Genomic DNA, 14,606 nt, shown 5'->3' on the forward strand with positions numbered 1-14,606 from the left:
TGGGCCTGCGCGTCTGGAGCCTGTGCTCCGCAACGGGAGAGGCCCGCGTACCGCAAAAAAAACGAAACCAAAACCAAAAACAAAAATCCTTCTGTTCTAAAAATAAAAACCAATGTTTAAGCTTTTTCAACTGTGTAAATTTCATGATAAAGATATCAAATTAAGCCTACGTTTTCACTGTTGATTTGGCCTAGTCATTTTGTTTATGAGTGAAATAAAATATGAGGGTAAGGGGTTCTTAACTCATCTTAGTAAAGTAGCTGGCACATAATAAGTGCTTAATATCTGCTGAGTACATGAGTATGTGTTTACTCAAAACCCCCATGCTTAGCTACTTGAGAATACTCTATACATACTTCTGGTCAAGAATAATGTTATTTTCCAGTTGAATAGTGACTTTTTTCTGTGTTTTCATTTCGAACAGTGGTGAATTCTGATATTTCATGCCATTATAAAAAGTATCCAATGCATGTCTTTGCCTACAGAGTTCACACTCACCATTTAGGTAAGAACTTTAAACTACATATTAGATGATATACCACTGTCCTTGCTAATGCTATAAATGTAAAATGTAAATTATATTTGACCTTAAATCTGTTTCAGTGAAAGAGATTTTGTGCAATACCTTGAAATTCTGCATGTTTTTTGAGCATATTGTTTTCATGAAAATGACTAGCATTTGGAGTTCTGAAAATATTCATATTTTATTTTGAAATAAGAAAAATAATGCCTTTTATTTTTCTAATACCTTATATAATTATAATTTGTGTTCATTACAGGTAAGGTAGTAAGTGGATACAGAGTAAGAAATGGACAGTGGACACTGATTGGACACCAAAGCCCCCAGCTGCCACAGGTGTGTAGAATCTAGTACAATTTTGAGAGAAAAAAATATTAATCAGATAGTAATTTAAAAAACCCTCATAGAACCCTTGTGAGTTTCTCTAGGATGTAAACATCTCTAAATCTACCTTTACGGTATATCTAAGTTGTGTATAACCTCTTTTTTTATAATTTCCAACTTGATGGTTTCCTTATCAGTTCTCTTAATATGTCTAAGCAGGGTGGTGAAGTGTGTGTGTGTGTGTGTGTGTGTGTGTGTGTGTGTGTGTGTGTGTGTTCATACTCTCTACCCAGGGTGCCCCAAGCCTCATGTTATTAAGACATGTGGTTCTGGGTTTTATTGAGAATTTTAATGAATCATTGTATTTGTCTTCTTTGCAGGCTTTCTACCCTGTAGAACACCCAGTAGATGTTAGTTTCGGCGACATACTGGCCGCAAGATGTGTATTCACTGGTGAAGGAAGGACAGAAGCCACACACATTGGGTATGATTTCACAAATTCCACTATTTAAAATGATTTTCATTAGGACAAGGCATGAGTATAGGTGACAGTTATCTTTGTGAATGAATGGCAGGCACATTTTTCTCTATTATGAACAATTACAACAAACTATAGCATTTTATGATTTTAGAACTGATTGATTTGGATAAACTCTAGAACATGTGCTTACTTTTTCATGCTTCCTTTCTTCCTACTTATTCAAGACCTTCAGGATCATACCTCTACATATTATAGTTGCCACAAGAGTGTGTATTACTTCCTGTACATCTTAATAAAGAAAAATATAATGATTATAATTTTTTTTCTCAAGTGTCCTTTTGCCCTGTGTTCAAATTTAGGTGATTATATAGGTTTTGCATGTAGTGGTGGCCCTTAATTACTCAGAACCATTGATTTTTTTCTACCTGTTAAAACTTTCAGGTATTCATTGTTTTCCAGATAAGAAACCAAATGAGAATAATACTATGCAGTACCTTTTCCATAAGAGAATGTTGAATTTTTAAATAATTTTCAAAATACTGAGCTGCTTTGAAATAAGTTTACTTTATAACACCAAGTAAATTTTTCAAAACACTATGAATTGTTTCAAAAAAGGTTTGCCTAAATTAAAAATGAAAGATAAAGTCTCTTATCATTTCTTTCTGTTAGAAAAGAACCAAGGAGCCTCCTTTCCCTATTAAGCTAGGTTATAAACTATTTACTGATGCCACCTAGGAGATGGAGCTTTAAACCATTTATCTTTTGATCAAAGAGAAGTTACAGAGAGTAGGTGTCTGAAAATATGCATTAGATGCACAGAAGATGATTCTTATGATGACAACACTTAGCTGTTGGTTGTCAGGGGAAACAGAAAAGGTACTGATGCAGGTAAAAGAAAAAAAAAGCATTTGAGATGGTAATATAGGACTTTTTTATGTCAGTCTAAAAGGATTTTATATTAATAAGCATCAATTTTAAGGCTAAAGATAAAACAAATAGAAAAAAGTCATCAAGTTATATTAAATAAGAAGTTTTTAACAGCTTTGCTTTTGGATGACTCTGATAAATTTGGGAAGGAGACTTGAGTAAAGCAATAAAATTATTGAGTTACATAAAATGGTAACAAAAGGACTGACCAAGTAGACATAATTAGATTTGAAAAGTCTAATAATTCACTTATTAACAATCTTTAAATACATGAAGTGTAGAGCCTCTGGAACTTTACTCAAATGCCATTGGTTATTTTATTAACCTTTGAAATAGACAAACAAAGGAGTAAAAAAAACCCTTTCAACACATTCTTTGTACTAGTTTACAAGTTTAAGTGTGGAATAAGTAGAATATTTTTGCTTAGAGGTTCCTGTACAATTTTGGAGGGCTTGTAACTTTGGCCAGATTCTATCCTTTGAATATCCTCTGTGAGGCAATATCAACCATAGAAATTAATGACTTGTTATAGTACCAGGATGAGAGGCCCAAATGATCTCTAAGGGCCTCTTTCCGTTTCATGAGTCCAGAATAATTCTAGTCTTTTTTAAAATGTGCATTTTGCTTTAAAATAATACCCTAAAATGACTATACCAATCTATCTTTTTGTAAATCTCATGTGGACTAAAGAAAATGCCACTTTGTAATTATAAATGAAATAGAAAGAAATTACAGGAAATTAACTTATTGGGTGAGTCCATATTCTGAATATTTAATTTATACTAAGGAAGCAGAAAATTTTGAATAAACTTAAATATGAATTAAATCCTCATAATAATGCAAAGCATTCTTATAGCACTTAATATGCTTTTTAGTAATAACAATAATGTATTTGTTTTGTAAAGTAAAAGATACCACCTCCATAGGGTACTATAGAATCACAATTGAGAATGTAACCAGTATAAAAAGAAAACTAGTATTTTTATGATGTCTTTTAAATTAAATGATACTCTGTAAATCTCCTCTCTCTCTTCTCTGTTCCCATCTAACCCCCAGCCCACATACACAAACAAACGCACTGGCACAGGTTTGAGCCCTGAGCATGAAGCTGACTTAAATACAAGTCCCACTTACCCAAAGGTCATATGGGGCCAGCAGATGCCCCCTTCAAGCACTGGAAGAAAAATGGGCTTCAAGTTTTTTACCTTCTTGTTTTGCAGCCACCTGGAAACTAGGTTTTACTGGAAAATTGTACCATCAGTGGCCTACTAGGAAGATTTTCACTTGAGTGATTCTTCTACCCAATCCTAGCTTAACTCTGTATTAAGCTAGAAATTTTAGGACTGGAGAAAACTTAGCTTAAGTAGAGCAATCATAGTTAACTAATAAAAAGCCCTTAAAAAACTAGGGACAGATTTTTCCATACCAGGGATTCATCTCAAAATATAACCATTAAAAAACAGGTGAATTTAAGACAAATTATGTTAATAAATTTACTTAATGGTAACATTTTAAATCCAGATATATTATGTTTCTTTTAAAATAGTAAATATGAGTAATATATCTTAGGCAAAGTTGCGGTAATGTATATATTGACAATATAGTACTAATTAACCTACCAAGAAGCAATATTTTGTACCTGACTGCATTACATATTTTATATTAAACGTGATGCTTCTCTAAATTCATTTCAGATGTTTAGTCAAGTTTAAACAACAAACAAAGAATTTAATTGAGTCAGCCAAATAAGCTAATTAAGTCAGCTAATTTGCCTAAAAGGGTATATGCTAAAATTTTAAATGAATTCTTGAGAATTGGTAGGTAATATTTACCAGTTTGGTCAATTTGTTCGTCATATTTTTCATTTGGGACCAGTTATTTCATATACATATTAGCAGGTCTAATAAATATTTGTAGTTACCAAGCACAACAGTTTAATCAGTATTTCAAGTGTATTATATGCAAATAAAGTTATATGATCAATAGCCTCTTAATGTACAAGTTTTAAAGCACCATGAAACCTCTTAAGAAACAATTCAAAGCTTTGTAAAATAACTTCTTCAAAGTTTTCATATTTCTTTTAAAATTAGTCTTTTACTGTCATTGGTTATTTTCAAGTCTAGCATCTGTTCATATTTCTTTCCAAAATTAATCTTTTACTGTCATTGGTTATTTTCAAGTCTAGCATCTGTTGAGTGTAAGGGGCAGGGGCTAGGGATGAGGGAATCACCAGAGTGGAGTATCACTGTCTGAAACAGTCATGGTGTTCCATAATATTTGGGTTTCTATAAATGATACATTTCACAATATTTGATACTTTCTTAAATGTCTATTACATATCTTTATAATATGAAATGATATATTTGTATAAAAACCCTGATAGATGATAGATAGATAAAAGAAAAAAGATAGAATAACAGATAGACCTCAAAAAGATTAACAGATAGACCTCAATATTTTTCAGAAATGCTGTAAATTGAGTTTGTAATATTGACCTGACTCAGCAGTATGATGTATTAGGGGTAACAGGTTATGCTGTAATACATTATAAACATCTGTTAAGATAGATTATTCCTTCTTCCTCATTCAACATATATTTATTGAGCATGTACTATTTTCAGGCTCACCAGACATTGTCAGATTTAAAGCTAGCCTATATAAAAGAAGTAGTTCTCACTTAAGCACCTTATTATGCATGAAGAGGAAAGAAATGCACCACTGTAATTTGGGGATATAGATGATGCCAGCCGTCATCATTTAGGGAATGACATTGGCATTAGGGAGTGTTGAAAGGACCATTCAGCAGAGCCAGCGCAGAAGTCTGAACACAGTGTCCCTCCATACTTTCTCATGTTAACAAACATTCGCTTGACAGAGTTGAATTGCATATGTTGTTCTCTATGGAGAAGAAAGGTAGATGTATCACAGTTCTCCCTTGGGAACATAGAGAGCAGTTTGGTTTAAAGTCAGAGATTTTTTGGGTGAAAGAAAGATGAATATGGAATAAAACAGGCAAACCGTGTTGCTGATACTAACAATGATTTGAATCCTACCTTGTTTAGGATATGATAGTTTCTGTGTCAGATAGGAGCTCAGAGTTACTTTGACTACAAGTTCAATTATAGATGGAAAGGAATAAAATATGACTCTTTTCTTTTTCTTCAGCTGTTTAATGAAATTTTCTTTGTGATTGTGAAGATTCTTAAATTGTTTAATCAGCTCAATATTGTATCATAGAGTCAATACCTTAAATGAGCTATATTAGTGAGCTGGTTAGGCTGTTTCACAAAATCACATGTGTTTAGAGATGAACGTGGGCATGACATTTCCAAACAAAAAATATGGAAGGATGTATCCATTGGTTAATTGCAAGTTTCATTTATTACCATACAAATTTTTTCAGTTTTTTTCCTTTCATTAATTTGGGAAGGTTTCATTTTGCTTTCCCTCTCTGCACAATGATTCAAGGTTTTCTAAGCCAGGGCCACACCTTAAATTACTTTTCCCTCATTTCACTCTCTTGATCTATACCTTTTTCCTCATTTTGAATGAGGGGAGAGTGGATAATATGGTGGGAGGCTCTGGCTTATTACTTTGGCACCAGCCATTCCTTTTATAGCACATAATTTTCTGACCAACTCCAAAGCTGCTAAAATGTAATTCTTAGCAATGGCATTTTGACACATGAAGATATGTGTAGTGAACAGGTGTTTGCTTGGGATTGCACTTCACTCTTTGCTTTTATTTCATGGGAAAGGCAATTACACTGGCAGGTATCATATTCAGAGAGTGAGAAGACAAATTATTTTCAAAAGCATAAACGGAGCTTCCCATAACAGGGGCTCATTCCTGTGGTTTCTCGGGCTCTACATTTTCAGAGCTTAGAGGAACCACATCCCTGTTTGGAAAAGATTTTTCTTTTTTTTCCTTCCCTTGCTGATGTCATTACTGTTGCTATGGAGAGGAAATAAGTGCCTCATGACATTGCTGGAAAAATCAACACTGATGTATTTCTGTATGGCAAATAATCCATTTCAGAGCTTGTTTTTTTATTAGTAGAGGCTTGCTAAAAATTGTCAGAACTAACACCAAAAAGGAAATGTTCCTTTTCCAAACCACGCTGGTATATAAAAGGTGGTTTATGTGAAGGTGTACCTAAATATTTCCTTCCTAATGATAGTGAAGAGAATGAAATACATAGTAACCCATGTGAATTGAGGAAGAAGAAAACATGTTCTATAAACTATTAGGCATGATTTATATTATTCGGAACTTTTTCTTGGAAATGACCACCCCGCTGTTTTAAGATCTATCTTTTTTAAATATATTTTATTTTTATTTTTTTTCTTTTTGCGGTATGTGGGCCTCTCACTGTTGTGGCCTTTCCCGTTGCGGAGCACAGGCTCCGGACGCGCAGGCCCAGCGGCCACGGCTCACAGGCCCAGCCGCTCCGCGGCATATGGGATCCTCCCAGACCGGGGCACGAACCCGTATCCCCTGCATCGGCAGGCGGACCCTCAACCACTGCGCCACCAGGGAGGCCCTTAAGATCTATCTTTAACGTTGAGTTATTCAGTTGTACGACACTACCCCATTCAGGTCTGAGCCCTTAGAAGACATTAGTCCTGGTTTCACTTTGTATCATTCCTCAGGCATTCTTTTCTTCCCTGCTATAGAAGTCAAGGTGCCAAGTCAGATACAAGAGATAATGTTTATGATGTCTTAGTATCAACACATGATTCTTGATTCATCTCACCCTGAGGAACAAGCAGTTACCAAAACCAAGATCCCCGACTCTAAGGGTTAAGTGGAAAAAGCCACTTTTATATAAACTTGTAATTAATATATGATGTTTCTGTTCAACTGTTCTGAATTTTATTGTTATTAAGTAAATAATTAAGATTTTCCATGAGAAAAATACCTTACTCAATCTATGAGTTTTAACAAATAGAAGAAGGACTAAAGAATAAAAGGATTTAGAAGAGGAAAGAAAGCATGTCATTGCAACTGAAATGCCATTACCATCAGTAGTATTTGGTGATATCCATGGAGTGACTGCAAAAGAATACTCCATTATTAAGTGGAAATATACCTTTGACAGTGTGCTTTTGATGTTGAAAACTGTGATGGGTTTTAATGAAAGCTATAAAATAAATGTACAATATTTCCACCTTTGAATCCATTGTTGGAAGATTTACCGGTTGCATTTTTCTTGCATTAAGAATGTGTTTTATGTGAATGACTGATTTGTCATGTCTATGGGTTTTTTTGTTTGTTTGGTTGGGGTTTTTTGGGTTTTTTTTTTTTTTTTTTTTTTTTTTTGCCTGCAGTGGCACATCTAGTGATGAAATGTGCAACTTATACATTATGTATTACATGGAAGCCAAGCATGCAGTTTCTTTCATGACCTGTACACAGAATATCGCTCCGGATTTGTTCAGAACCATACCACCAGAGGCCAACATTCCAATTCCTGTGAAGTCTGATATGGTTATGATGCATGGACATCACAAAGGTAAAACTGGTGTTTAAATCAACACCAATTTGTATTTTATATTTTCTTATGTGTCTCACTTGACTATATGATTAATGTTTAAAAGCAGCCTCCTTCTGTCAAACAATCGCATGTGTACACATAATCTGATTCCCTCTTTTCCCTCTTTATCCTCTATCTCCCCTCCTGACATTCCCCCATCAAAACAGTTAAAGTGAAAACTCTCAACTAGTGATGAGACAGATTCATTTGAGACCAATTCCATAAATGTAGATCTTTCTTCATTTAATTTGTGTTTCTAGTTTCCTCATTTCATTCATAACCAGTAATGAATTATTCAGTTTATGAATTTATACACCATGTTCTAAAGAGTGCTACAGTTTGCCAATGAAAATGGTTATCATCTCTGACCATACCCTAAATTATCTGTTGAATGAGTCTTCAAGCAAAGAACAGTTCTTGATTTATGAGGCATTACTAGCCTTAGTCTTTTTGGTCTCATTCTCTAAATTGTTCTTTAATTTACTGTTCATCTGCAAAATGGTCATGTTGATTGTCACTTCTTTAGTTTAAAATTGCAAAACCCACATACTTTTTTATTAGAGGAAGTATGCTGAGACTTTACTGAGTATTACAAGTTCAGTCTTAATGCCAGAACTTATTATTTCTTTCTATAGGAAATTTTATAAAAGAAATTAACATAGCAATCAGGTCATTTATAAAAATCATAATACATTTATAAAATGTACCTTAAAATGTTCTGAAAATATCCTAAAAATATTACTAGATTCAACTTTTTAAAAAATACAAGCAGTTTTATTAATGCATCTTTAAAATTCTGTATCATTTATATATTACTGAAAGGGTAGTTGATCCAGTTATTAAGTCAGAGTCTGGTACTTGGTAATTATGCTAGAGTTTTTTGTGAATTAGAGCATTTCTGCCATATCATTTCATAATACTATTGTTTTTATGAAATACAAGACCCTGAAAATATTTTATGTTGATAGCATATTTCCAATAAACTATTTAAAGTATGTAATATATACTGCAAATTTATGCTCAGCTCTTTTGCTCCTTTACAGAAACAGTGAATAAAGATAAGACTTCTTTACTACAGCAGCCAAAACGAGAAGAAGTATTAGAACAGGGTATGTATGCTTACTTCTGTAACTAGGCCTATAAAAGTATTCATTATCCAAATAGGCAACCAAGTTTTAAAGTTATTGAGGTATTTTAGGTCTTTCTTTATCAGCCTAATACCCTACATATTGCTGATTTTATATAATACCTAATTCATTTGAAAATGGTCAAATGTTGCACTTTGGCTTTGAAAATAAAATGCATTAATGTAATTTAGTCCCATTAGATTCTTCTGTCTTTGTTGTACCTTATTTAATGTTGTAACTTTTATATATAGTGCAAGTACAAATATAATCATTAGAAACAATCAGTGGGCTGCTTTTGAAACCTTATGTCCTTTAATATTTAAATTCTTGTATGTTTTGTATGGTGTGTTCATAACTATATCTGAGGTTCAAGAAAAAAAGAAATTAAGAATTAAACATATCTTACCTCTCTTTTAAGTCATTCTTCTCTGCCTTCAGTTAAGGTAGGCGGGATTATCATCTTATGCATTTGTAGTTTTGTGTTAAGTTGCCATCTGAAGGGTTAGGAAAGCTTCATTCTTCCTCCGTTCTATTTATTTAAAGTGGTAATATTTGATGTTTTAGGTCATATACTGTATGTGCTGGCACTGAAAATTTATTCTCCTGAATCTTGCTTTCTTGCCAGTTAAATTGGAACATAGTACTTTGTGTTAGGTGTTGAAGTATGTTATCAAGTCGTTTTTGGCCTAGATGTAATATATTTAAAAACATTAGTTTAATGTTAATGCAAACATGCTTCTATTGACAACATAAAGTGTATAGGAAATAGATAGGATTTTTCTATTAGCAACTTACAGAAATTTGTGACTCTTTGGTTATTGTAAACCACTATAGGAATTATTCAAAATGTGTTCTGTTAAGTCTAGGTCAAAGATATTACTCTTGCACTAATAGTATTTGCAAAATTAAAAACTCAGACTTTTTAAAGGAAAAAATGCATTCTGAAAGGAGAATAGGGTAAACTGTAATATAAAAGTTTTGAAATTATATAGAGTATGTTCCATAACATCTCACTCTAACAAAGTGGCTTAAAAATAAACTTAGCTCGAAGTTGTTTCTATTTTTGTATTAAGTCAAAAAAGGGAGATGATTTTATAGTGAATAATTTATGCTAAGTGGTTCCTACTAAACTATTGAGTATGACTTAAAATAGCTAAATTTATCAATCCTGTGTATATAATTTGTAAGGAAGTCAGTAATTGTAGCCTAAATGTAGTAGTTTTAAGTGTTTACTATAACTGTCCAGAAATAATTGGAGTCATCTTAGAACACATTTCCAAATACCAACATATGTGGTACAGTGTGGAATGAGATCACCATTTAGTAGGTGCAGCTAGTAAAATGTTTCTGTGGAAACTGAGGCTGGACTTTTTTCCTTTTGAAGTTATTTGAGTTGATCAAGAAAGACATTGAAACCCCTGAAGGATTAGAAACCCAGAGGTTTTATTAGCAGAGGAACCTTAAATATTAGATTTAATCTGTTCTTTTCAAACCATAGGATTTTAGGAGGTGTCATGTATGCCTAAAAACCAAATCTTTTAATACACTTTCATATATTGCCATTCATTTATCCTTTTATGTTTGGTAGCATATACATATAGTATTAAGAAGCTTAAATATACCCTTATATATTTATTGATATATTGAGCTATATACCCAGTATAGTCTTAATGGTTTCAGAGAAGAATTCTATGGATACATAAGTTATTTTCCTGTAGTTACCATTTTATTCTACTTATGAATAAAAATGCTGTAAAGTGATTTAACTTGGGAAGAAAAAACCAGTAGTCTGACTCAATTTTCATACTGCAGAAAATAGGCTGTGGCATTCATATGTTGAAATTAGTAGGTCCATCAGAATGTCACCTAGATTATGTGAAGACAAATACCTCACCAAAAGCTATTTCAATGGCCATTGTAGCCTCTCTATTATTCTATTAGTCTTTGGGGATCACCAGCCTGGAATTTAAAGAGAAATATAAAAATATTCCAAATGCATATTTGTACACATAGTTTATTTGACTTGCTAGTTAGATCAATCTCCTTGCAATACACAGGGAAAATCTACTCATTACTGAGAGAGTACCCCATTCTTCTCAGAGATGTTTGTTTGCACAAAATGTCTATTTGTATTCATTCCCTGGGGTGTTAAATTGACCAAGTAGATGACAGGGGGGCTCTAATTATTCAAATAAATTACACCATGTAGGCTGATTTTTAAAGAAATCCCTCAGACTTAACCTTTTGCCTTATTTTGGTATTCTGGCAAAAACAAGTTATGTTCAAGTACTCCTCCTGGTTGTATTGATTCTTTCAGTATTTTAAATGTCCGATACATAAAAGCCCTGAATTATTTCAGTTGTACTAGCCATAAACTAAAAGACAGCATCTATGTTGGTCACACAGGATATAAAACTCCCATTGGAAATAGAACAGTTGAGGGGCAGGGAAGAAAAGACCCAAAACATAAGAGGACATGTACCCAAAGGCAAGCTCTGTACCCATCAGTGACTAAATAATAGAGAAAGTTCTACCTGGATAATACAAACAATATTTTTTTTTTGCTTCCTGTCTTAATACATTGGCAAAGCAGACAGGAAGATAAAAGTCATGATATGTCATAAATGCTGTGTTGGAAAGAAGGGATGACCTTTACTGAGGTAGTAAAGAAAAAAAAAGAGAGAGAAAGACTCATATGCCATAGGCTGAAAAAAAGAAATGTAGCAGTGCCACAAATGGACAGGAAGTAGTAGGTACCTCCAACATGGAGAGAAAAAAAAAAACAAAGCAAACTAATAATCTATTTAACACAGGTTTATCTAATACTCTATTTCCACAGGAGAAATATAAGTGTTTTATTTCCTTTGAAATTCTTATCACTAAAATTGCTAGCTATTAATTTTCACCAGAATATTAACCTTGACCAGAAGTTAACTAGTTTGAAAGAGCCATCTGAGTTTTGTCTGAATCCATGTAGAATTGCCCATCCTGTGCTTACTCACAAGCACACTAACCTGCTTCAGCATCCTTGTCTGCCTTTGTTGCCTCTTGAACAAAATTTGGCCAAAGGCAAATGTATCTCAGACTCTATCTCAAAAAGTATATAATTATGGAGACACCAGAGGAACCTCATTATATGGACATCTTTACCTATCAGGTTGTCCTGGATCATGCAACAGTGGAAAACATTTTTTAAATAAATTTATTTATTTTATATATTTATTTTTGGCTGCATTGGGTCTTTGTTGCTGTGCGCGGGCTTTCTCTAGTTGTGGCAAAGGGGGGCTACTCTTCATTGTGGTGCATGGGCTTCTCATTGCAGTGGTTTCTGTTGTTGCAGAGCATGGACTCTAGGTGCATGGGCTTCAGTAGTTGTGTCTCGCAGGCTCAGTAGTTGTGGCTTGTGGGTTCTAGAGTGCAGGCTCTGTAGTTGTGGCTTGCAGTCTGTAGAGCGCAGGCTCAGTAGTTGTGGCACTTAGTTGTGGGGCTTAGTTGCTCCACGACATGTGGGATCTTCCCAGACCAGGGCTCGAACCCAGGTCCCCTGCATTGGCAGGCGGATTCTTAACCACTGTGCCACTGGGGAAGCCCAACAGTGGAAAACATTTTAATGAGGCTTTAATTAAATCTGCAGAGATTTTTTTAAAATAATGCTTATTAGAATTTTTTAACCATATTCATTATAGAATATATGGAAGTTATAGAAAAATATGAAGAAGTAAACAAAAATCATCCATAATCCCCAGAAATATGGGTGTATATGTACACCCTGTGTGAAATATATATTTTACATATATATGTATATTATTTTTAAAATATTTAGATCATAATGTATGCACATTTTTGTATCTTCTTTTTAAAATACCATATCTTGAATATTTCCTCCAACTATAAAAATTATTGGCATGCAGGATTTTTAATGACTGCATAATATGTGTATATTGCTGCCCATAGTGCTTTGAAAATAGCCTATTTGTCTACAGGTGAGCTTAGGTGAATGAGTTGATTATGCCTGCTTCTATGCAGAAAAACACTAATGGCTATTCAAAACAAATGGAAATGTCACCAAGCTTTGAAAATGTTGTAAGTGAAGAATTCTCTGTGTTTGCAATAAGTACAATAAGCTAAACAATAAAACCCAACTAGACAGTGATTCTGGGTGGAGGAAATGAATCCTAGGAGACTATACAGAATGAGAAATATGTGGAGATTTTTCAGATTTTTCACACACAAATGTATCTTTTACTTCTATGTTCTGGTTGGCACTTTTAGGAAAGTAAGGCATGTTTTTTTTCTCTTTATTTCTTATGCATTATGATTTTTTATATATGTTCACTATACTAAAGGTACAACCTGAACGTTCTATCACCATTGTTTAGGCAAGGAATGTGGGCTGAAACTAAAAGGCATGCCAGCTTCAAGCATGAATCTATACAACTACATTTAGGAGTTCTGAATTGGGTGTTTCTCTCCTTTAAAATTCAAAGTATAGATCTACTGTTGAAACTTATGTCAGTTGTATTCGGAAGATTTTATGTCTTAAAAAAACTCAAGGCAGGGACTTCCCTGGTGGCCAGTGGTTGGGAATCTGCCTGCCAGAGCAGGGGACATGGGTTTGAGCCCTGGTCCTGGAGGATCCCACATGCGGAGGAGCTAAGCCCGTGCGCCACAACTACTGAGCCTGCGCTCTAGAGCCTGCAAGCCACAACTGCTGAAGCCCACACGCCTGGAGCCGGTGCTCCACAATGGGAGAGGCCACCATAGTGAGAGGCCCGCGCACCACGGCAAACGGTAGCCCCCGCTTGCCGCAGCTGGAAAGGGCCCGTGCGCAGCAACGAGGACCCAACGCAGCCAAAAATTAACTAATTAATTAATTAATTAAAAAAAAAAAACCTCAAGGCAGAATTGAAAGTCAGATCTGCAATACGAGTATGTCCTTGTTATTGTACATTATTCTCTGGACAGCATTTCTTTTGCTGCAGATAGGACCTTTAGCATGTTTTATTCAGGCTGCTCCAAACTCTTCTCATTGTAGTCTTCATGCCCTCATATAATCAATCTTTATACTCAAAGGTCAGCATGAGCTACTATATTCCCAAAGCAGGAGGAATATGACAAAAATACAATTTGTAGAGGGAAAACACTCCATGGCCCCAGATAGTTAAAGGTCTTCAGACACCTTCTGTGGAACAGAATAATTTCACAATGGTTTTATGCTAACAAAAATGAATTACCATTGGCATGTTTTATCAAATAAGCAGAATCAAGGGAACAAGGTTGCAACTTAACACAACAGTAGTCTACTGTAAAAGCTTATTAAAGTAACAGTTGATAAACCATTTATGAGAAGAGCGAAACACAGGCTGGGCTTAGTAGTTAAAATTTATATTCCTTTGTTGTTCAAAATAGGACACTCCCTTCATCCCCTAATAAAGTCCAAATGATTTTAGTAGCATCTTCTTAGCTTATTCCGAGCATTCTCAATACCACTTTGCTGTTTTAAAGAAGATACAAGTCTTGTTTGTATTTCCGTTCAGTTTGTTATGATTTATGAGCAGCTCACAAGTCTTTATTTATTGAACTCATCTATCAAAGACAACTCTAAATATCCCCCAAGGCTCTGGGAAGCTGAGTGGATGCTCTTTTGAATTGGTGTCCTAATAACAGAATAGGCAGATATGAATGATCATT

General features: G+C 34.3%; 1 protein-coding gene across 14 annotated transcripts in view; it reads left to right on the top strand.

The window, feature by feature from the left end:
* The window catches only part of PAM (peptidylglycine alpha-amidating monooxygenase), a 309,920-nt gene that overhangs the window by 239,419 nt on the left and 55,895 nt on the right, over nt 1–14,606 (top strand). For all 14 annotated transcript variants that reach the window (XM_060093202.1, XM_060093205.1, XM_060093201.1 and 11 more), the window contains 5 exons: nt 425–505; nt 780–856; nt 1,225–1,328; nt 7,583–7,767; nt 8,832–8,897. In XM_060093202.1, coding sequence (XP_059949185.1) covers nt 425–505; nt 780–856; nt 1,225–1,328; nt 7,583–7,767; nt 8,832–8,897 — 513 coding nt within the window. The remainder of the gene's footprint in view (nt 1–424; nt 506–779; nt 857–1,224; nt 1,329–7,582; nt 7,768–8,831; nt 8,898–14,606) is intronic.

Source organism: Mesoplodon densirostris, chromosome 3 (assembly GCF_025265405.1).
Source record: "Mesoplodon densirostris isolate mMesDen1 chromosome 3, mMesDen1 primary haplotype, whole genome shotgun sequence".
Lineage (NCBI taxonomy): Eukaryota > Metazoa > Chordata > Mammalia > Artiodactyla > Ziphiidae > Mesoplodon > Mesoplodon densirostris.